This window comes from Hyla sarda, chromosome 5 (genome assembly GCF_029499605.1).
Source record: "Hyla sarda isolate aHylSar1 chromosome 5, aHylSar1.hap1, whole genome shotgun sequence".
Taxonomy (NCBI): Eukaryota; Metazoa; Chordata; class Amphibia; order Anura; family Hylidae; genus Hyla; species Hyla sarda.
The window spans coordinates 236,772,615-236,798,312 of NC_079193.1; the positions used below are offsets into that span (position 1 = coordinate 236,772,615).

The window sequence follows — 25,698 nt, forward strand, 5'->3', positions numbered from 1 at the left end:
CATAAGGTCAAAATCTGTCTAAATCCAAAGCACTCCCTCTTAACCTTCCTTGTTCCTTTCTACTCTTCAGCGTGCTAATTTTTCTTTCAAACGGTCTCTAGCTGCTATTAAGTACCTTGGTGTCTATCTTACTCCTTTCTATTCTTCTCTTTACTCTACTAATTTCCTCTCTCTTTTTCGTGAGCATAGAGCCCTCAGGGAGAAATGGTGGTTGCAATATTTTTAGTTTTTTGGGCGTATAGCGGTGGTTAAAATGACGATTCTTCCTAAACTGCTTTATTATTGTGAAACACTACCAGTACGTGTCCTGCTCTTTGCTCTTCGCTCTTTTCAATTGGCTATCTTCCGTTTTATTTGAGACAGGTAGCGTCATCGCATCCCAATGTCTGTTATGATGGCCAGCCGGTCCATGGGGGGTCTGGCGGTCACTGATGTTACTAAATATTATTAGGCAGCCCATCTGCAACATCTGGCAGCTTGGTCTACTTATCATGCGTATAGTCGCTAGGTGGAGCTAGAGAAGTTGTTGTTGGCCCCATACATCCGAATACTCTTCTGTGGTGTATCCCTCCTCCTGAACTTCCCTTTCCTTCTTTGCTTGGTCCTGTGTCCTTTTCTAGGTATGTGCAGGGTTATTGCTGCAGGAAATTTAGTTTGCTTTTTCCGTTATTGCCTACAAGGTCCTTTCTGTATAACATGACTTTCCCTCTGGTCTAGCCTTGGGTATGGTGTGGGAATGGGGTTCCCGGGGTCTTTTTTGTTGGGCCGATGTGGTGGATCCCCTCTCTCGATCTCTCCTGTCCTTTGATTTGTTGGTTTCTCGCAGGGAGCTTTCCCTCTCTGAACGGTTCCATTATTTGCAACTAAGGCATTACATGTCCTCAGTACTGTCCCAACCCACCGGTTTTAAACGGTTATGCCATAATGGACCTCAGGCACGGAGACATCTCTCCAATATTTATTCCCTTCTTCTTCATCCCTTAGACCGTGACCCTCCCTCAAATCGTTACATGAGTCAGTGGGAGGAAGTTTTAAACACTACCATCTCTATCCAGCAGTGGCAGATTATTTAAGAATGGGCTACTAAAGCCTCAATCTATACGGCCTATAAGGAGACTCAATATAAAATGCTTATGAGGTGGTACCATACCCCGGAACTTCTGAATAACCCTACTATCCCCCCATCAGTGCTAGTGCTGTGGTGTGGGACTGTTTTTCATATCTTTTGGTCCTGCCCCCTTGTAGTGGATTATTGGTGTATGGTACAATGCTTAATTACTGATGTTTTGGCTGTTTCGGTCCCCTTAGACCCCCTTCACTATCTTTTAGTAACATAGTTCATGAGGTTGAAAAAAGATGAGAGTCCATCAAGTTCAACCTATAACCCTAATGAGTCCCTACTGAGTTAATCCAGAGGAAGGCAAAAAACCCTCATACTAGAGGTAAAAATTCCTTCCCGACTCCAAATATGGCAGTCAGAATAAATCCCTGGATCAACGTTCTGTCCCTATAATTCTAATATACATAACCTGTAATGTTATTATTCTCCAAAAATGCATCCAGACCTCTTTTAAATTCTTTTACAGAGTTCCCCATGACCACCTCCTCCAGGAGAGAATTCCATTATCTCACTGCTCTTACAGTAAAGAACCCTCGTCTGTGCTGGTGTAGAAACCTTCTATCCTCTTGACGTAGAGGATGCCCCCTTGTTATTGATACAGACCTGGGTATAAATAGATCATGGGAAAGATCTCTGTACGGTCCCCTGACATATTTATACATAGTTATTAGGTCTCCCCTAAGCCTTCTTTTTTCTAAACTAAATAACTCTAATTCTGATAATCTTTCTGAGTACTGAGTTGTGCATCTGTCTTATAGGGCCTTGTCCAAGAAGCCATTCAGGAAGAGGACCCTAACTACTTCTGAACTAGACTTGTTGGCCTGTATACGTGAGATCCACTTTCTAGAATCTCTTACAGCTTCCTTGAACAACTCTGTGCCTGTGTTTCTCTCTGTGTGGGAACCCTGGGACAGCATTTCTGATCATCAACCTCAGTGACACAGTTGTACTCTTCCTTACTTTCCCTCTTGTTTCCTTTTTCTATTCTCCCTTTTTCCCTTTCAATTCCTCTTTCATGGGTTTTGTGATTTGTTTTTTGTGTTGGTCTTGTGGTTCTTAGTGGTCACCCCACCCCCCTATGTTTGTATTGTTTATGAGTAGCTCTCCTAGTTTGGTCACCCTAAGAGGTGACTTGATTACCATATTTATCAGGGTATACCACGCACCAGCCTATAACACGCACCCTCATTTTACCAAGGATATTTGGGTAAAAAAAGTTTTTTACCCAAATATCCATGGTAAAATGAGGGTGCGTGTGTGCGCGTGTATACCCCGATATACCCCCAGGAAAGGCAGGGGGAGAGAGGCCGTCGCTGCCCGCTTCTCTCCCCCTGCCTTTCCTGGGGTCTAGAGCCCTGCTGCCGGCCCTTCTCTCCCCCTGGCTATCGGCGCCGCTGCCTGTTCTCTCCCCCTGACTATCGGTACCGGCGCCCCATTGCCGGCGCCGATAGCCAGGGGGAGAGAAGCGGCGCCGACAGCCAGGGGGAGAGAAGGGGCAGCGGCACCCATTGCCGGCGCCACTGCCCCGTTGCCTCCCCCCATCCCCGGTGGCATAATTACCTGTTGCCAGGGTCGGGTCCGCGCTGCTGCAGGCATCCGTCGTGCGTCCCCTTCGTCGTTGCTATGCGCTGCACGGCGCAGCGCATGACGTCAATGCGCCGCGCCATGCAGTGCATTGCATAGCAACGACGCAGGGGACGCACGCCGGAGGCCTGAAGCAGAGCGGACCCGACCCCGGCAACAGGTAATTATGCCACCGGGGATGGGGGGAGGCAACGGGGCAGCGGCGCCGGCAATGGGTAACGCTGCCCCTTCTCTCCCCCTGGCTATCGGCGCCGGCAATGGGGCGCCGGTAACGATAGTCAGGGGGACAGAACGGGCAGCGGCGCCGATAGCCAGGGGGAGAGAAGGGCCGGCAGCAGGGCTCTAGACCCCAGGAAAGGCAGGGGAAGAGAAGCGGACAGCGACGGCCTCTCTCCCCCTGCCTTTCCTGGGGGTGTATCGGCGTATAACACGCACATAGACTTTAGGCTAAAAAATTTTGCCTAAAAAGTGCGTGTTATACGCCGATAAATACGGTACTTATATTTACTCCACGTAAATTCTTGGGGTGTTCTAGCTGGATAAGACCTTCATATGTTGATATGCTATTGCTTTATTTTATGCCTGTTTTTCATGCTACTTATTTCAGGGCCTAACAACCTCTTATGTAATTTCTTGTGGAGTATTTATGTTTGATTTGTTCTTACGTGAAAAATGTCAATAAAAATAACAGTTAAAAAAAAAAATGTTAGTATATGAATATTTTGTTAGGCTTAAACTGGCACCACCAGTAATCACACTCAACTTGTGCATTTCCATCTTCCCCATAGCATCAGATTAATGTATACTATTATTATCCCCTGCAGCGCCATGTAAACTAATTTCATTTCTATTTTCCAGCTGTTTTTATCACTGCCTATCACTGCGCATCCTTGACTTTAATTCTATTTTATTATTGTTCTATTTTCACACTGTTTGCTGCTTCTGCTTATTATGTTCTTATGTTTCTTTTTCAATATTTAGTTTTATAATTAAATAACACATCCCTATGGTTACAGACAAAGCATAAAAGAAAAAAGTAGAACATTACAAGACAACCCCCCTTCCAGACTGCGTGGGAGAAAGAAAAAAAAGGTTGGGGGACCCTTAAACTGTACCCAAGCATAAAGAGAGAGGGTAGTGGGCCCTGCCATGCTCCCCAAGACTTGTGGAAGAGCGTAGCTCTTTTATTAGAACCCATAGCTACCCGGTTATTATACTTTTTACCCTCTTTGATCATTTTAACCATTGTTAGATTTGTGGAGCTAGATTATCAATCCAAGACCTAACAATTGAGGGCTTAGCTAGAAAGAAAATCTTAATAAATAGCTCATTCAGTTTTCCCAATTCCACTATTTGACCTAGTATAGCCATCTTTACCAATACTTCCATTAAGATCCCAAACCTAAGTTCCAAATTATAAAACCCAACCCAAAATCTTTATACCTTCATACAACTCCCCATTAAATGTAAAAACAATTGATATGCTCCTCACTACATTGGGTAAAATAGACGTGTATCTACACTTGTGATCCCATTTATATAGTTACATTTTCATATTGAGATGTGTTTTTGCCATACAATCTGAAATTACCATTTACTTAAAGGGGTTATCCACCATAAGGTGATTTTAGTACGTACCTGGCAGGCAGTAATGGACATGCTTGGAAAGGATCTGCGCTTGTCTTGGGGCTAAATGTCATGAGATTACCATAACACTGATATTAATATTGATCTCTCTCCCACCAAGCGATCGCTTCACCCATTGAAGCAGACAGGCTCCCTGTCGTCAGCTGACTAGTGAGTCAGGTCTCGGCCGCATTGCAAGCTGGAAAAAATCTGAGACAACAGTCATTTTGTATGTTGTTAAACTAAATAGTGGAAAAATAAATAGAATAAATATAAAAATAAAAAAAATTGTGAAAATCACAGAAGAATTGTGAGAAAACCATCACACACAGGTACAGACACTATATTATGAACTACACTAACTTTACAGCCCCTGTAGCATAGTCAAATAAAAAAAAATCCTGGAATACCCCTTTAAGTATACCATTTCTATACCTCTCAGGACAAAATGTATTTAGGTCATATGACCGTATTCATCTTCCCATTTTGCCCTTGATATTCATAAATAAAATAAAAAATTAATGTGTGGAACTTTTCTGGGAAAAGAACAGACACAGGCATTGCTACACGTAGTGGTGCCTCATTCAATATTCCCAGACCTAACTGTACCTCGTCAGTTTAGTATGTGACCCCCACAGGAAAATTAAGAAGTTGTTATAGCCTATACCATTTTCGACATGTTCTGCATTTCTTGATAAAGCCTTAGTCACCACAGGAATCAAATAACTATATGTGGTCAATATCCTCCTGTTTCTGAAGAACTTGGAAAAAAACTAATATCGTTTTTATGGACAAATTGGAAAACTAAAGTCTATCATAAAGATACGTATTAAGTTAGTGAGAGATTCAAACAGCTGTGCACAACAAGCTGTGCACAACAAGCATGGCGCCACCAAACATAATGGAAGAGGCAGAAGATCAATTACTGAGGCAAATAAACAAGGCAGCAAATCAGAATGAGGTGATAATAATGGGGACTTTAACTATCCTGATAAAAAACTGGGAGACTGAGACCTGTGAATCTCATAAAGGAAACAGGTGTCTGACTATAGCTAAAGACAATTATCTGTCCCAAATGGTGCAGGGCCCGACCAGAGGGGGCGCCCTACTAGACTTAATATTAACTGAAAGGTTGTATCAGGGCATGCTGTGAGTTGTAGTTAGTGAAAGGCTGCACTAGAGTTCTCCTTTATTATTGCTTTATTCTTTTTCTTTCTTATCTCCTTCTTCTCGTTCTCAATCTCCTCAAGGTTGTTCCTAATAAGTTACATTTCCTGTAACTAAAGTTGCTTGGTAAAGAATTTCACTATCTTGTTAATTGGCGCTATGTACCCTGGGAAGAAGTATGTAAAATCAAAACAATTATATCATCTTTTAGATCTGTCCACATTTTTATTGGTCAATGTAAATATGCCCTTTTGCCCTTTTTATACTGGTGGTTGATGCAATAAAGTCAGATTGTGTTCGCCATACCTACTTGTCTGTTATCTTTTCCTACGAGGGATACACTCTCCTGGTGCCAGAGAAGGTGACACAAACCAAGGTAGAACTAAGGCACTATATGCCAGGGGTATATAGTGAGGAGTAGCTGATCCTTTCAGCTGGGGGCTCGCTCCGGGATCGAGAAGGTTAACCCCTAAAAGTCTGGTAAGATCAACTCTATTGTCTGTTTTTCTCGGACTATGCACAATGACCTGTGTTTTAGGGAAACACAGCGTGTCGTGTGTTAGGGACACGCGCTAAAGTTAACTATTTAGTGTGCCTGGGGTATATCTAAGGTTAACTGTTTGTGTATCAGGGATACACTGTGTGTCAGGGACACGTGCTAAGGTTAACTCTTTTGTGTATCAGGGATACACGCAAGGGTTGAATTGAACCTAGGATAGTATATAATATACTTAACAGGGCTCATTTTTGCGCCGAGATCTGAAGTTTTCAGCGGTACCCTTTGTGTATTGATCAGACTTGTTGATCACTTTTTATTCATTTTTTCATGATATAAAAAGTGACCAAAAATACACTATTTTGGACTTTGGAATTTTTTTGCACGTACGCCATTGACCGTGCGGTTTAATTAACAATATATTTTTATAATTTGGACATTTCCGCACGCGGCAATACCACATATGTTTATTTTTATTTAGGGTGGGTTCACACCACGATTTTCTATACAGTTTTTGGATACGGTTTAAAAAAAAAATACAAACGTATGCAACTGTACAGAAAACCGTGGCCATAGACTTTCCATTCAAAACCGTATGCACCATATTGCATACGGTTGTCTCCGTTTTTCACACCACACGGTTTTTAACTTTTTTTTTTTCTGGACAGAAAACCGTGGCCTACCACAGTTTTTGGTCCAGGTGAAAAACCGTATTGACCCGTATACGTTTTTTTTTAACATGGGAGTCAATGGGAACCGTACAGAACTGTATGTGTGTACGGTTCCATCCAGTTTTTACCATACGGTTTTTGACTTTGCACAGTTTTTTTTCTTGGAATTTCAATCAAACAAGTGAAACTTCATTCATAATGGAGTGAAAAGTTCAAAACGTATGTGTTTTTTTTCTTACAAAACGGATGCAACCGGACATCACTTTTCAAACCATATATGGTTTCCAACCGTATACAGATTAAACTTTGTACACACGTTTTGATACAGTTTAGTTAGGTCTTGAGGAATCCGTTTTTTTAATCAAAAACCTGAAAAAAAAACACCCTTACACTGTTTTTTTTTTTTAAATGGGAAAAGGGGGGTGATTCAAACTTTTAATAGGGGAGGTGTTAAATGATCTTTATTCACTTTTTTTTCCCACTTTTTTTTTTTTGCAGTGTTATAGCTCCCATAGGGACCTTTAAAGGACATGTCCGGTGCTCACTTTTCTTATTGTATCCGTTCCGGGCTGCAAAAAAAAAAAAGAAAATAAGCTTTCTCTTACCTGCATACACTCCCCTGGTGCTCCGGTACAGGTGTTCGGTCCCCGGGCTGTATTCTTCTTACTTCCTGTTAGCCCGGCACGTCACACGGAGCTTCAGCCTATCACTGGCCGAGGCGGGACATCGCCGCGGCCGGTGATAGGTTGAAGCTCCGTGTGACGTGCCGGGCTAACAGGAAGTGAGAAGAATACAGCCTGGGGACCGAACACCTGTACTGAAGCACCGGGGGAGCCTAGGCAGGTAAGAGAAAAATGTTTTCTTTTATTTTTCAGCCCGGAACGGATAAAATAAGAAAAGTGAGCACCGGAAATCTCCTTTAACACTGCACACACTGATCTTTTACATTGATCACTGGTTTCTCATAGGAAACCAGTGATCAATGATTCTGCCGCTTGACTGCTCATGCCTGGATCTCAGGCACTGAGCAGTCATTCGGCGATCGGACACCAGGAGGCAAGGTAGGAGACCCTCCTCGTATCTAACAGCGGTTCGGGCCGCCGCGATTTAGCCACGCCGATCCCGAACAGCTCCCTGAGCTAACCGGCATGGTTTCACTTTCACTTTAGACGCAGCGTTCAACTTTGAACGCCGCGTCTAAAGGGTTAATAGCCACAGGTTCCGGCCATTGTTAGAGGCCGGGCCCGACCCGCTATGACGTCGTGGCCCCGCATTATAGAAAGGGAAAGGACTCAGGACGTACCGGTACGTCCTTGGTCCTTAAGGGGTTGAAGGGAATCTGTCACCTTCCATTGATGAAACAAGCTATCAACAGTCATTTTAAGTTGTAAGAGTAATAAACACAACAGTCTCTTTGATTTTACAGTCTGTGCTTAAAAAACTTATAAAATCACATTTTTTGTGAAGTGTCAGAGAGGCGGAGTTAATCTGCCAAAGTGTCAAGTGTCATCTGTTCCTGCTTTAGAAATCCTATATTACTGCTTGTACTGCTTTTCTATGTCACTACTGTACTATCCAAATCTACATGAGTTAAACACTGAAGCTGACCACTTTACATATATATATATATATATATATATATATATATATATATATAAATATATTAAAACCACATCCTGTAATCCCAAAAAATATGTGATTTACACTGTCAATAATGCCATTTGGATATTTATTGTTAGATGATAGCAGGTTAAAATAGATAAGGCTGCCTGTTCTGAGCCTACTTCCTTTTTTACTATGAAACCAAGGCTTTCAGTCCACATAGATATCAAAAGCCTAAGTAGGCATACAGGCAGAGGCTTTGTGCAAACCCATTATCTTGCTGTCGCTTGTATTGGTTTTATGTTTACTGTGGATTTTACAGTACTTATCTGAGGCCTAACCACCGATGAGCTTAAAACTAAAGATTTAGCTGTCAGAAAGTGTCTGTTTGCTTTACTGAGTGCATAAAATGTTTTTATTCTTTCTTTCCATTTACGCTCAAAGTAATTAGAGTTGTATTGACTTAATTATGTCATTTGCACATTGTGAATAATAGGAGGGGGAGGTAAGTGCTTTTTTTCTTGCCTTTTTTTCCCAGCATAATGTAAAAGAACGCCTGCCTCTACAATAGTCAAGCAGAAGATGTACTGTACTGAATGAGCTTCGGCTGTACAGGGAGACAAAGGACTGGCAGACAGTGTCATTGTACTGAATGCAATAATATATTCTATTGGATAGTGCCACGTGTATATGCATTCCAGGTCCCAGGTTATAAGGATGCATTAATGTATCTCTTCTCTGTAGGCTTTGGCCACTCGGCTTCATACTGTGTATAGATCGCTGCAGGCACTTGGCAACAAAAGGTTTTGCTAAGACTAGCACCTGTACTTTCCTTTATAAACAATATAAAGAACATTTTATGCAGGTGAATGAATATAGAACTGTAAATGCAGTAAATTTCTCTGCAAAAGCCTTGTTTCATTAAGTTACATTTTCTACCACTTTGCTCTTTATATTGGCCACATAGCACTAAAGGATGGGACATGTTCTATAATTTATGGATCTACCCAGAACATTCAAACATTTTATAAAACCTTAAGAAACTCTCTTGAGAAACTGTAGAGATGGATTTTAATTACTGGACAAGGTAATTACTTACCTTGTCCAGTTCCGTGCTGTGGTTCTCCGGCAATCCTCTTCGGTTTCATCAGCTTCGGGTCCGACTTGGAGCATGGGCGGAGCTTACTGACGTCACCGCTGCTGTTTGCTAGCAGAGGGACCCAGCAGAGAACAGCAGCTGTGATGTCACTAAGCTCCGCCCATGCTCCAAGTCGGGACCCCCGCGATCAGACATCTTATACCTATCCTTTGGATAGGGGATAAGATGTCTAGAGGCGGAGTAACTCTTTAAGCAAGTACTTTCCTTCTTTATTTACTGGGGTTACATTCACAATTAGGCCCTCATTTACTAAGCTAAAACCGACCAGTTTTTGTCTGGTTATTTTGGTGCAGAGTGGCTGCGCCAGTGTGCAACAGCGTGCGCCAGGAAAATCCGGCAAACCAGACATTGCACTGTGAAAAGGGGCGTGACCTGTCACAACGGGGGCGTGACCAGTACAAAAAAGGGGAGTGGTTTCATAACCCGACCTAATTACTATTGAATTCACAGAAAATCCTGTGGATAAATAGTTAAAAATTTCCACCTAGAAAAAGATGGTGAGAAAAGAAGACTTTCCCCATAGTAAATACAGAGGAATTCTGCAAGTCTGAAGCAACATTTCCCACTAGTAAAAACCCGACACTCTTAGTAAATGAGACCCTATATGTGCAAATGGATTAATTACAAACATTTTAATGTAAATTTATTGTATCAATTTCTATTTATTGTATTACCCACATGAGGCGGATATTAAACCGGTGTCCTTAAAGAATTTATATATTGCATGGGATATAGAGAAAAAAGGATATACTTACCTACTCCCAGCCCTCCACAGATCTCACTACTCCTATTTAATTCCTAACAACCCTGTCTGGAAATCATAAATGGGTTTAGCCCCACTCCTACTCTGTATGTTAGCTAAAAAATGAAATGAATACCTTTAGTGTCTGCAAGATTTCAGGAAAACTGTCTCGGGATAATGTAGAAAATGATCTTCATTTCTAGGTTTAGTGCTCCTTTCATAGAACTCAAGTGTGGCCAATACTTCAACTACTTCTTCACTATGATACGAACGGACTCTCTTTACAGTCTCTTCTTCTAGTCATTTTTGTTAGAACTTGGTTTTACAGAACTAAACTGCAAATAAATCCTTACAAAAACTTTAAGTGGCTATAGAAAAGTTTCCAAAAAGCATTACAATCTACAATGTTCACTAGCTGACATAGAAATATACTTTTTATTTGCTGACTCTTTGAAGAATATGCAAAAGTACGAAATCAAATACAGAGGATAATGCCAAAGATATTAGAAGCATATAATGAATTGTATAATCTTATTGTGTTACATTGTTGCATCAATTCAAGAAGTCTCATCTGTTAGGAGCAGATAAAAAGTCATTTCTATACAAATGGTATATATACAAAGAAGACAGTCACAGAAACTCAATACAATATGTGAGTGCTAAAAGATGTCATTGTCAAATGGCTAGGATAGCTGTTCGCTCAATCATGCTTTATTATTTCGTTTTTTAACAGACCGCTCCTGGGAAAGAATAAATAGCTTTTAAAGAAAGGGCGTACAGGTTTAGTAATAGTGCATATGATATGGATGGTCATAAGGAAAAGGAAGAACTGTCATCAACTTCTACATTCATTTATATTCATGTATTCTTAACAAATAGGTCACTATAAAAAACATCTAATGGCTTTCGTTCTCTGAAATGCACTACAAAAATGATAGTTACTGGGGTTGTCTTATCCAGACGATTACTATTCAAATGAAAGGTCTGCTGACTATCTACATGGTACCCAATAAAATCAAAGGCCCTTTAATGTAATGCTTTGGGGACGTGGGTCCGCCAGAGGAACAGTTTTTTTGTATAGGAGGTGGAAACTTAAAGGGGTACACCGCTGAAAACATCTTATCCCCTATCCAAACGATCTCCGCGGCGGCACCCCTGTGATTCGGTGCATGGAACGAATTCCACTCCATGGCCGATGACTGCCGATGCCAGCCACATGCCCCCTCCTTTCACGTCTATGGGAGGAGGTGTGATGGCTATGTGTGAGCCCTCACGTCCTCTCCCATAGACATGAATGGAGCGGGGTGTGGCGTGACATCACAAACACCGTGATTCCGTGTTCTGGACACCGCTGCTGACTACCCGGAGATCGGGGGGGGGGGGGGGGGCCAGGGCGGGACGTCCTACAATGTAGCATCATATCCCCTATTATTTGGATAGGGGATTAAATGTTTTCAGCAGATTACCCCTTTAAGTTTGTAATGCCCCTATGTCCTAACAGGACACAACCTCTTTAACCCCTTAAGGACGCAGGACGTAAATGTACGTCCTGGTGCGGTGGTACTTAACGCACCAGGACGTACATTTACGTCCTAAGCATAACCGTGGGCATCGGAGCGATGCTCGTGTCATGCCGGCTGATCCCGGCTGCTGATCGCAGCCAGGGACCCGCCGGCAATGGCCATTAACCCCTCAGGTGCCGGGAGCAATACAGATCCCGGCATCTGTGGCAGTGCGCGATTTGAATGAATGATCGGATCGCCCGCAGCGCTGCTGCGGGGATCCGATCATTCATAACGCCGCACAGAGGTCCCCTCTCCTTCCTCCGTGCGGCTCCCGGCGTCTCCTGCTCTGGTCTGTGATCGAGCAGACCAGAGCAGAAGATGACCGAAAAAACTGATCTGTTCTATGTCCTATACATAGAACAGATCAGTATTAGCAATCATGGTATTGCTATGAATAGTCCCCTATGGGGACTATTCAAGTGTAAAAAAAAATGTAAAAAAATGTAAAAGTAAAAGTAAAAAAAAAGTGAAAAATCCCCTCCCCAATAAAAAAGTAAAACGTCCGTTTTTTCCTATTTTACCCCCAAAAAGCGTAAACATTTTTATATAGACATATTTGATATCGCCGTGTGCGTAAATGTCCGAACTATTAAAATAAAATGTTAATGATCCCGTACGGTTAACGGCGTGAACGAAAAAAAAAAAAGTCCAAAATTCCTACTTTTTTAATACATTTTATAAAAAAAAAATTATAAAAAATGTATTAAAAGTTTTTTATATGCAAATGTGGTATCAAAAAAAAGTACAGATCATGGCGCAAAAAATGAGCCCCCATACCGCCGCTTATACGGAAAAATAAAAAAGTTATAGGTCATCAAAATAAAGGGATTATAAACGTACTAATTTGGTTAAAAAGTTTGTGATTTTTTTTAAGCGCAACAATAATATAAAAGTATGTAATAATGGGTATCATTTTAATCGTATTGACCCTCAGAATAAAGAACACATGTCATTTTTACCGTAAATTGTACGGCGTGAAAACGAAACCTTCCAAAATTAGCAAAATTGCGTTTTTCGTTTTAATTTCCCCACAAAAATAGTGTTTTTTGGTTGCGCCATACATTTTATGGCATAATGAGTTATGTCATTACAAAGGACAACTGGTCGCGCAAAAAATAAGCCCTCATACTAGTCTGTGGATGAAAATATAAAAGAGTTATGATTTTTAGAAGGCGAGGAGGAAAAAATGAAAACGTAAAAATTTAATTGTCTGAGTCCTTAAGGCCAAAATGGGCTGAGTCCTTAAGGGGTTAAATATGATTTGCTGCAGCAAGCATTGCATCTCTGCATACAGTTTACATTGAAATTGAGAACGTTATGCACACCTTGGGGAAAAAAAATTCCAAATGATGCTACCAAATCAATTGCATCAGTAATCTCACTGTATACATACATGAATCGTTTTGTCGGACATGGAAAAATATGTGTAACTGAATAATAAATAAATAAATTGTAAGGTAGTTTTTGGCACAAGTTATGCCAGTATTCTGGTGCATTTGCAACAATAAGTCTGTTCCATAATGATGTAAAATCAATATAGTCTTTTTTAAAGTTGCTGTGCGTGATGTTGCCCATCTGTCATAAACATGCATGCTCATATCTTCTGAGTGTACATGTTTATTGGTATAAGTGCAGAATGAAAAAGCAGGCCCTTTCTGATCCTTAGTGCACACAATAGCAGACATTAGCTTTCCTCCTCACTTAGTTCTGAGGTCCCGCTGTTTAGGCGCATCGTGTAGATGCCTCTATTTAAAGTCTACTGACAAATGTATTTCCATGGTTTTCTAACAAAAATCACATTGTAAGCCTACAGGACTAAAGGATCATCATTTGAATATTATTCTTAAAGTGTGCCTGTCAGGAGATTAAATAAAAAAATAAAAATAAAATGCTCCAGGCTTACTCTTTACATGGTGCTGATCCTGTCCATGTGCTTAAACCCTGTTTAAAAAAAAATACTTTTATGGCTCCTAATTCCCTTGTTAATTATGCTCAAGCGGCATGCTGTTTACTGAGGAGGAGGGGGTGTTCCCATGATTGTCTTTACATCTAATGTGGGAACTTTTTTCTCATTCCTCGGAGCTGACAACTGGCTACTCTGTGAAACGCCCCCAGCTCACACAACAGGCAGATGGCAGCATACACAGAGCCCTGCTTGTCCTGCTGACACTTCCTGTATTCTGTCTTAGCATAGAAACACACAGGCAATAGCTACAGGAACAAAAGAGTGGAGGGACCCCTAGTGGTAAGAAGTATAGAGCTTTTTTTCACCAAGAAATATACATATTTGTTTAACCCCTTAAGGACTCAGCCCATTTGGGCCTTAAGGACTCAGACAATTTTATTCTTACGTTTTCGTTTTTTCCTCCTTGCCTTCTAAAAATCATAACTCTTTTATATTTTCATCCACAGACTAGTATGAGGGCTTGTTTTTTGTGCGACCAGTTGTTCTTTGTAATGACATCATTCATTTTAGCATAAAATGTATGGTGCAACCCAAAAAATACTATTTGTGTGGGGAAATTGATAAGAAAATCGCATTTTTGCTAATTTTAGGTTTAGTTTTCATGCTGTACACTTTACAGTCAATACGATTAAAATGATACCCATGATTACATACTTTTATATTATTATACAGCTTAAAAAAATTCACAAACTTTTTAACCAAATGAGTGCGTTTAAAATCCCTATTTTGCTGACCTATAACTTTTTCATTTTTCCGCATAAGCCTAGGTATGAGGGCTCATTTTTTGCGCCGTGATCTGTCCTTTTTTTTATACCGCATTTGCATATATTAAACTTTTAATACATTTTTTATCAATTTTATTTGGAATAAAAAGCAGCAATTTTTTTTACGTTCAAGCCGTTCACCGTACGGGATAATTAACATTATATTTTTTTACACTTTTTGGGGTAAAATGTGGAAAAACTGACAATCAAATTTTTTTTGGGGGGGAGGGGATTTTTCAATTTTTTTTAATTATTGCTATATATAGTCCCATAGGGGACTATATATAGCAATATATAGCAATTAGGGGACTATATATAGCAATAATTCAAATGCTAATACTGTTCAGTGTTCTGCATAGGACATAGCACTGATCAATGTTATCGGTCATCCTCTGCTCTGGTCTGCTCGATCTCAGACCAGAGCAGAAGACCTGTGGAAGGCACCGGAGGCAGGTTAGGGCAGGTGCAGGTCTGCGGTTCTGGATGATCGGATCGCCCGGCAGTGCTGCGGGCGATCCGATCATCCATTTTAGTGACTGCAGCGCTGTGCATTGATCACGGCATCCGAGGGATTAATGGCAGACATCCGGATGTCTGCCATTATCGGCGGGTCCCAGGCTGCTATCAGCAGCCGGGACCTGCCGTGCATGACCCAAGCATCGCACCTATGCTCGCAGTTATGTATAGGATGTAAATGTACGTCCTGGTGCGTTAAGTACCATGACGTACATTTACGTCCTGCGTCGTTAAGGGGTTAATCAATGCACCTTATAAATATAATTATAGTGGGGCATTTATTAATACTGGTCTATTGTAGGTCAAGATAAACACCATTGGCACCTAGATATTACATTACCACATGGCAAAAGGTCTCCAAAACTTTTTTTTTCGGTAATTTAATTTATTCTAACAAATATAAGTTAAAAAAAAAACACAAGACAGATGACAATCAAAAACCTTATCAACATTACTAAGTTAACTCTGATTTACCTATTGAAAGGATCAGATAGGGTGAAAATATTGTAAAAAAAAACCTCACACAGTAAAGATTTATGCAACATACCATTACTGCAAAGCTGCAAAAAGAAACCCTTTCAGCGATTCAGAGCTGCTGAACTATTCATTTTAGATTTTTTCGAAGGCTTGAGCCACTTTTTAACAAAAGTTGCATTAGATAAATGAATCACCACTGCAAAAAGTCATTTACACTCGACAACAATGACGATTAGCTGCAAAAGTGCTCAACTTAAAATGTTGTAGAAAAGTCGTAAAAAAAAAAAAAAAGCTGCAACATTTCAGGTGACAAATTTAGACTACTAAAAAAGAACGTAAACTCATGATGATAAATACCCCCCATAATGTTATTATCTACATTATATAAGAACTACCGTATTTACAGAGAACAGTGCCCATTTAAATGCTTGCAGTATATGCATTACTCCTTGTGTGAAATTGGTTACATCATCTAGGTGCTCAAACCTTTGTGCAAGCTGTGACACCAATGACTTGAATGGGGTCCAATGGGGGTCCGGTAGTTTACCGAAGAAAATAAAAAAAAGTGCATGCACTATTTATTTCCCCGCTAAACTCCTGTCGTTTTGACAGAATTGCCGGCAGAGCTCCATATAGCGGCAATGTGAAAGAGGCCTTAAAGGGGTAATCCAGTGCTCCAGTGTTCTGAACATTTTGTTCAGAACACTTGAACCCGGAGGCCGTGATCATGATGTCACAGCCACGCCCCTTGTGACGTAATGCCACACCCCCTCCATTCATGTCTATGGGAGGGGGTGTGCCGACTGAAATGCCCCCTTTCATAGACATGAATAGAGGGGGCGTGGCCGTGACATCAAGACCACTATCACAGGAACCCGGCTTTTGTTTAGAACGCTGGGGTCACGGGGGTCCCAGCAGCAGGACATCTTATCCCCTATCCTTTGGATAGGGGTTAAGATGTCTAGCAGTGGAGTACCCCTTCAATTGCCCCCTCCAAATCTCCTATTCGGCTCCATATTATGATGATTGGACTATACAGCCTGCAAATGAATTAGGTTAATAAAAGAATGCTCATTTTACTGTATCCTTAGGCTATGTTCACACATTGCAGCTAATTAGAGGTACCACAACTAATGATGCGTGCATTTTTGCCACACATCACTGAAACTGCAATAAAAATGGGTCATTTTACTGATATTTGCAAATTTGTCGCCTTTTTGATCATTCGCTTAAAAAAATGCATGCAGTAATTAGTTGCGGTACCGCTATTTAGCTGCAACATGTGAACACAGCCTAAAGCAGTGGTCAGTGGTCTCAAATTGTGCCCCCCCCCCCCCCCCCGATGTTGCAAAACTTCAATTCCCAGCATGCCCGGACAGCCAACAGCTGGAGGGCCACAGTTTTAGACCACTGGCCTAAAGGTTTTTTAAGGTGAATTTCTGGAGGTATGCTTTAATTTGACCTTGTTGACATTAGGGTATACTGTGGGTTCTAAAAAATAACTACAGTTAAATTAAATAAACGGTGACATTTAAAGAAAAAGCAATTGATAATTTTTACAGCTGTGAACCAATTAGTGAGAAGAATAATAGATTGTCAAATAACGACGTGTCACTTACTTCCCAATTAACAAGGATGGCTACTTACAATATTACTCGGTTTTTACTTCAAAATATTATAAAGACAGAGGTTTCTGTGATTTCCAATACTTAACAACCTATTAGCATTTAGTATGTTTAACCCTTTGAAGAGACAATGATTCTTCCTTTTAGTAGCCATAAGTCTTAAAATTTTCCCCCTACAGACCCATATGAGGCCTGTTTTATGTGTGACCAATTGTACTTTGTAATGGTAACCCTCATTTTACCCCAAAAAAATCTATGGTGAAGAAAAAAAAAAAAAAAAAAAACAGTGTGCTTTACAGCTAAAATGACTTGTCTTTATTCTGTAGGGCAATACGATTACAACAATGCTTAAAGGAGATCTGCAGCCATAAACACTGATGGGGATAAGTGTCTGATCATGGGGGGTCTGCACGCTGTGACCCTTCCCCCCCCCCGCAATCTCCTCTGGTTTTCCATTGCAGGAGGGGTGTTGGCCGCAGCATGACACTGCGGTCGACACGCCCCCTCCCTGTATCTCTATGGGGAGAGATGGAAATGCAGCGTTCGTCCATTCCCGCCTCTTCCATAGAGCTGTATGGAGGGGGCGTGTTGTTGACCTCAGTGAGGTTCGTCACTCCCCCTCCCATAGACGTGAATGGAGGGGGCGTGGCGTGATGTCATGTCCCCAGTCCCGGAAACCCAGAGGTTTCCAAAACTGGAGATACAGCTCCCGCATAGAATGCAGGTGCTGCAGAGAGATCGCGGGGGGTCACAGCGGCGCCCCCCCGCCATCAGACATCTTATCCCCTATCCCTTGGATAGGGGCTAAAATGTTTTTGCCCGGAATACCCCTTTAATCATGTTTAGCTGCCCTATTGTATTGCGCAATATTCTGCATACAATTTTTTCTTTGCAAATGCTGGCTGGAATAATGTGAAACATATTGCTTTCTGTACCACAAATGATGACCTGGTTTGGCAGCCATATTGAATTGCGCAATATTTTGCAAACATAGTTTTCTCTAAAATGACTGGTCAGAACAGTGTGAAAATTAGCACACATGTTCACGATCACTTTCTATACCACACGTGATCACAAGATTTGGCAGCCATATTGGATTGCACAATATTCTGCAAATATATTTTGCAATATTCTGCAATTTTCTTTGACAATGCTGGTCAGAACAATGTGAAATTTAGCACAGATGTTCATGACCACCTTCTCCACCATAGGGGGTTAAGCAATCATGTGCCATAACCCGGCTTTGCTGCTTGGATACAGCCCCTCACACAATTTAAATATGATTTACTCTCCCTTTTCTTTCAAAATTAAAGAAATGGACAGAAAAAACAAACAAACCAGTATATACAATATATCGCCATGTGTAAATACTGCCTAAAAAGTAAATTGTTTCTGAGTTAACACATAAGCAATTAGAAGAGTGAGAGTTTTATTGTCTCATAATTGATGTTATATCCCAGAGACTGGCTGCTCCTTTATCAGGGCATGATTCCTTAGATCTTGTAGTGTGTCATAGAAACATGGGATAGCGTAACAGATCATACATTATACCTACCCAGAAATGTATTGCCGTCTATGGGGACGGCAATGCAGTCCGTGCGATCTTAGTGCCGCCGGCTAAATCTTTGGCAGAAATTCTGCCCAGAGATTCCGTAGTGTGAACCTAGCCTAATTCTTATCTTACTGGGGCCCCTGTTGTTTTACACTAACAATATCTGCTTACTAAAAGATACATTTATATTTCTAAACTTAAATAACGTTACATATATAAAGATATAAACACCGCTTTATTTGCATTATGTGCATGTTGACTCTTACCTAAAAGTTTTAAAATACAGTGGTCCCTCAAGTTACAATATTAATCGGTTCTGGGACGACCATTGTATGTTGAAACCATTGTATGTTGAGACCAGAACTCTATGGAAACCTGGTAATTGGTTCTAAAGGCACCAAAATGTCATCCAAAAATAGGAAAAAGTGAGGATTAAAGAAAAATAAGTAGATAACTAATACAGATAAAGCAAGTCCTTATATATAGAAGTAGGAAAGATCTGCTGGGAGCTGTAATCACGACCATGTCAGTGTTTCCCAAGCAGGGAGACTCCAGCTGTTGCAAAACTACAACTCCCAGCATACCCGGACAGCCAAAGGCTGTCCGGGCATGCTGGGAGTTGTAGTTTTGCAACAGCTGGGGCCACCCTGCTTGGGAAACACTGGTCTATGTAGAGGACAGGAGCTTCTTCGGGGTCCTGTACAGAACACAGTGTCCCAAAAAAGTTATGGAGTCACCCTCACCTGGTGTCCAAAGGAGCATCTAACCCTGATACAGGTAAAGTGTACAGAACATGTAATACCAGACACCAGTCAGTGCATACGCTTCAGTAATACAGGGGTTTTACCAGTGAATGCCCATTTTGATTGGTCAGTTCTTCCAGCCATTGACACGTTTCACAGATCTGGACTGTCTGTACATTGTATGTTGAGTCTGGTTTCAACTTACGATGGTCCAGAAAAGACCATTGCATGTTGAAACTATTGTATGTTGAGGCCATTGTTAGTTGAGGGATCACTGTACACAAAAATATGTCTGCATGTGTGTCAGTGTTATACAGCATTTGTGTCACTGTTTTACCGCATGCACTGCTCTTTCTGAGGCTAATAATTTATGGACGGAATTAAAGAAATGCAGTAAAGACTGACACATATTAAGGCATTTAAAAGAAAGCCCCAGACTCACTGTAACATTGTATCCTATATAACATTGTGAGTCTGCAGCATTGTTCTTCCTAAGCTTCCTGTTTCATGAACAGAATACAAACCTGAAATTAAGAGTGACAAACATGCAGGCTTTGCAGAGAGAAATGTAACTTTCTGTACAATGAGTTAAATGGCATCTACCAGCACTGCCCAGACAGTCATACATGGAACACAAAAAGTACAGTGGGGACTGAAATACATCCTCCTTTTGCAATGTCTGCATTAGAATCCCCTGTTTGTAATTCTAGGTTTTTGGAAAGTTCGGTGACGGCACTGCAATTGTTACCCAATATGAGTCAAAAACAGAGAGAGACTAAAGGAATATCCTGTATACCGTATATACTCGAGTATAAGCCGAGTTTTTCAGCACGATTCAGTGCTGAAAATGCCCCCCTCGGCTTATACTCGAGTGAACTCTCCGCCTGTCAATCCCTTTATCAGTGGTCTTCAACCTGCGGACCTCCAGATGTTGCAAAACTACAACTCCCACCATGCATGCTGGGTGTTGTAGTTTTGAAACCTCTGGAGGTCCACAGGTTGAAGACCACTGCGGCCTTCGTCATCATCCAGCCCCCCCCCCTTTTGTTTTGTACTCACCTCCCCTCGGCGGGAAGTTAGGGTGAGCTGGTCCGGGCCATTTATGCTGCAGGGACCGTCTGGCGGGGAGGATTATTCATTGCCAGCTGTCCATTTCCCCCGGGGGGGGGCCTCTTCTCCGCGCTTCAGGCCCGGCCCCGGACTAGTGACGTTGCATTGACGACGAAGCACAGGGACGTTCATGCGCAACGTCCCTGTGTGTCATTGTCAAGGCAACGTCACTAGTCCGGGGCCGGGCCCGAAGCGCTGAGCTGGGAGTTGTAGTTTTGCAACATCTAGAGGTCTGCAGGTTGAAGACCACTGATGAAGGGATTAACAGGCGGTGATGATGAAGGGGGGGGCGATCATGACGGGGGTCTGGATGATTACATGGGGGGGATGATGTATTTCCCACCCTAGGCTTATAGTCGAGTCAATAACTTTTCCTGGGTTTTTGGGGTAAAATATACTCGAGTATATACATGGGTTTCTCTGAAATTCCTGTTCTGAACAATGTGACAATTAGCACATGTTCGTGATCACTTTCTGTACCACATTTGCTTACCATACTTGCCGCCATATTGGATTGCGCAATATTTAGCAAACACAATTTTTTTTATAATTAATAGTCAGAGCAGGGGGAAAATTAGCACACATGTTTCTGTACCACTATTGCTCACCATACTTGTCAGCCATATTGGATTGCGCAACATTCTGCAAAGATAGTTTTCTCTAAAATTACTGGTCAGAACAGTGCGAAAATTAGCAGACATGTCCATGATCAGCTTCTCTACAACCAGGGTCACAGCAGTCGTGTGCTATACCCCGGCTCTGCAGCTTGGCCACCTGTATTTCTGCTTGCAGCTATATTGTATACAGGTTTTGTCTTATTTTACCACTTTTAAAAAATTGTGGGGAAGATTTTTCAAAACCTGTGTAGAGGAAGATCGGTGCAGTTGCCCATAGCAACCATTCCAATTGCTTTTTTTTTTTTCTCAGAGCCCTTTTAGAAATGAAAGAAGAATTGACATGTCAATTCTTTAGGCAGAATCCACAAAGAAATGCATTGTCCTCCATGGAGATGGTGCATTTCCGAGCAATCCTAGCACTGGCATTTTCTGCCTACACCGCTATTTCTTTACAAAGCAAACCTTAGCACCTATGTTTATATGAATTACAACATTGCTTATGCATTGCTAGATTTCGTATAACAACACTTTTGCAGAAAATGGAAGACAAACAGCGCCGACTTTATTGCCGTACATGCTTCTTTACCAGATATTTGGTTTGAGTTGCTACTACATGGAAGCTATAGTTAGTCAGGCAAAGGTAAAAAAAAAAAATACACTCAAGTAAAAAAAATAAATAAATAAATAAATGGATTTCATGTCTAGGACACTGATACTACAATTGACAGTCAGGACTGATAGTTGTCTATTTTTTTTTTGGTAAAAACAGGGCACTTGAATTTCAGAATATTGTTAAATAACAGTAAATTATCTGTATCAGGGCAGATCAATATGTCAAATATAACCAATTGCTTAATTCTTAACATGATATTATATGTGTCCATTGCTCACGTGTAAGTAGCAACTTACAAGCAAAACATCTTGACAATTATGCAAAATAAGGCCGCCATCAATCATGTGGCTTTCAATGTTGAGTGGCGTTAAAACCATATAACTAACCATTACTGACTTTTGTGCACAAATGTATTGATGGGTTTTGACATGAAATTGAGTCAATTACCCAGTAAGAGACAATATTATTGAGTAGGGTGCCTTCTGAACTCTGCCGAAACACCTTGTGAAAAAAATAAATAAAAAAATAAATAAATAACCAGAATTTAAATGTATTACATAATGCTTATTCTTCAAAAAAATTTAAATAAGAAAAAGGAAAAGCTTATGGACCCTTTTTATAGGCATCTAAATACTTAGCAATGAGATATAAACTTAAAATGGTCACTGTCTTTTCAATAAACCTAGCAGAAATCAATAGTACAAGTGAATAGAAGAAACCTGTAATATATCTTATTAGAGAAAAAGGCTCTCTTCCTGTTTGTCAAGAAAATACCACACACAGCCTATGGACTAAAACCCAGCAATATCTAGAAAAGAGCAGCTCCTTCCCTCTAATCTCACACTTCTTAATGTCACAATTTTCTACAAATATAACATTTTAGATGCCCACTTTAGCAAAGAGTAGCATTTTATTTTTAGTATACTACTGTAAATTATAATGTTTTTATACTTAATATTATAATGCACCATTAACGTAACATAGCATGCATTTTAGATCTACAAGGATGTTAGAGCACTGATTTTGAAAACCTGATGTAAATGTTCCCTGAATTATGGAAAATTACTATTCTGTACAAAGTCTTCAAGATGTCACTGTATGGGCTCTTCTAAGCTCTAGCTCTATATAGCTATGTATGGTGCTATATATTTAAAATGAAAGGATTATTTCTGCTGGATCTATATATGTTCTTTCTTCAAATCCCTCCTACACATCTATGCACTATAGGGGTCTGAAGCATTTGCAGTAGTTGAGAAGTGGATAAGATTTACAAAAATCATGCTGTGGGGAAAAAAAAACATACAAAAGCAGTAGATAAAATGACCTGCCTTGTGGAGATAAACATGCTGCCCCCAGATCTACTTTTGCAAATACACAAAAAACACCTTATATAGTATAGTACAAATCTGCACCACAATCCTCACAATATATGGTACATGCGGCCATACCCAGAGACTTCAGGATATAAACTGACTACTGGTCAGTTATAGGGTTCCCTCAAGTCCTCCCTTTTCTAACATAATTTCTAGGCCAAAAGGTAAGGAGCTAAATTATATACCATATTTTTCGTCCTATAGGATGCACCGGCGTATAAAACGCACCCAGTTTTTAGGGGAAAAATCTAAAAAAATAAAGATTTTGAACCCAATAGTGGTCTTCAACCTGCAGACCTCCAGATGTTGCAAAACTACAACTCCCAGCATGCTGGGAGTTGTAGTTTTGCAACATCTGGAGGTCCACAGATTGAAAACCACTGCAGGAGGAGGTAAAACTCACGTGTCGCCGCCGCTCCGGACCCGTCACCGCTGCCCTGGATGTCGCTCCATCGCTGTCGCCATGTTCCCGTCGCTCCGTAACGTCTCTGCTGCCGGCAGGGTATCCTTGCTCTCCGTCGCCGACATCACGTCGTTACGCACGCCGACGCACGTACGCGACGACGTGATGACGAGGAAGGATAGCGCCGGTCATAGAGGGGATCCCTGAACGGAGAAGACAACGAGGAGGCAGGTAAGGTCCCTCCCGGTGTCCTGTAAGCACTAACCCGGCTATTCAGTCGGGCTGTTCGGGACTGCCGCGGTGAGATCGCGGCGGTCCTGAACAGCCCGACTGAACAGCCGGGTTAGTATCACTTTCCCTTCAGACGCGGCGGTCAGCTTTGATCGCCGCGTCTGAAGGGTTAATACAGGGCATCACCGCGATCGGTGATGGCCGCAGGGACCGCTGCGATAGGGGTGTATTCGCCGTATAAGACGCACCGACTTTTCCCCCCCAGTTTTGGGGAAGAAAAAGTGCGTCTTATACGGCGAAAAATACGGTAATATTTGTCTTAATTTGGACCACCAATGGTAGCAAAGCACTCAAAAGAATAGCTTCCTGAACGACACATCTGCCTATTGGACAAAATGAACAAACAATTCCGTTTGGCTCTAAGGAATAAATGTTTTCATTTATCGTTTAACTGAAACATTCTAATATTTTTAAACTGAGAACAGTTTTCTAAAGACAGCTGGCTGTTTTACATTAGGTTGTACTAAAAATATGTGGTTTAATTTTTCATATAAAATAAAAGAATTAGATAAATCTCTTCTACATTCCATCTGCTAGTGACAAACACTACTTATCAGCCAATAAGAAACATGGATATTTCTGGTTATAGTGTAGGCATCTATAGATGACACTAAAGACACAACTCTGTTCACCAGACTTACCCTATCCTCCTCGTCTCTGAAATCTGGCATGGTGCTTATACAGAGGCTTACTGCTGTGATTGCCACAAAAGAAACTGACAAACAAGCAAAGATTTTCCCAGGAATCCCTGAGTGAGGGTTCTCTACCATGTCCCTGAGATGCTTCATGCACTGGGCTAAACGCCCACTGTCCTGCAAGGCACTTTGCGAATTCTCCTTGGAGGTGCCATATTCCCCTTCGTACATCTTAGCCTCAGCCAATTCCTCCTCCTTTTGCTGCAGCTTTCTAAGGCAGCACCACTCCAATTGTTCTTCCTCAATCCCCCAGTATATAAGTTCTTCCTGGAAAGATAGGGCACACATCTCTCTCAGTATCCTTAGCTTCCCGGCGGCCAGAAAAGTCATAATAGTCCTAAAGGCACATGGGTTACGATCAAAGAAGAACTCATTGCAATTGATGTCATAATCATCACAAACATCCATGAACTCATCATAGTTGTTACAAGCCTTCAGTTTCCCCAGCCGTGTTAGTGGACAGTCTTCTAGTGTAGTCCATGGGATCCGATACTTTATGCCCCCTACGTTGATGATGACATGTCGCATTCTATCCTCCACTTGGCCTTTATAACGTCTCTCCTCTCCAGGCCTGAGGAGCTTAGCTGTTTTGTAGAAGACTCCTTTCCTGGTCCGCACTTCACATAGGTTGTCAACGTTTTTAATCCTAAAGGAGGTAAAGTCGGCCTCTGCTTTCCCTGCCAGTAATGCCATTTCCTGATACATTGGCTTTCTTCATTTAGGCAACCACTCTTTCCAGAAGAAATGGTAAATGCTCTGTCGAGCAAAGCAGCTCCACATCTGAAAGAAAAGAGCATGTGTTTGTAACTTTAGTATTTAGTTTATGGAGATAGGGTACATGAAAATGAATGGAATGTAAACAAGAAACGAAACAGTACACTCAAAAGCAATACAATTTAGATGCTAGCTGACGCTGTATGTGTTCATAGAATTTATGATGGTTGTGCTAGGGAAAGACCACAATTTATGAATCAGTGGAGATCCGCAGACATTATTACATTGGAGATACTTGAAAAAATAAAAATAAAAAAAAAGATTAACATCCCAGTTATAGCAGATCCTGTATTATATCTATCTTCCCTATAGTACTTACTTCACTTTTGTTTGTTATGGAGCATTTGAGTTGAATCTGACATGTGATTCTGATTGTGATTATGGGCAAACAAATCAAAAGAATGGCAGCACAAAAATAACATGGTAATCATAACATTGTATACTAAC

The 25,698-nt window shown here is 41.2% G+C and overlaps 1 protein-coding gene across 2 annotated transcripts in view; it reads right to left on the reverse strand.

The window, feature by feature from the left end:
- The window catches only part of KCNG2 (potassium voltage-gated channel modifier subfamily G member 2), a 164,538-nt gene that overhangs the window by 45,183 nt on the left and 93,657 nt on the right, over positions 1 to 25,698 (reverse strand). For both annotated transcript variants that reach the window (XM_056521370.1, XM_056521372.1), the window contains one exon: positions 24,424 to 25,257. In XM_056521370.1, coding sequence (XP_056377345.1) covers positions 24,424 to 25,182 — 759 coding nt within the window. In that variant the 5' untranslated portion in view covers positions 25,183 to 25,257. The remainder of the gene's footprint in view (positions 1 to 24,423; positions 25,258 to 25,698) is intronic.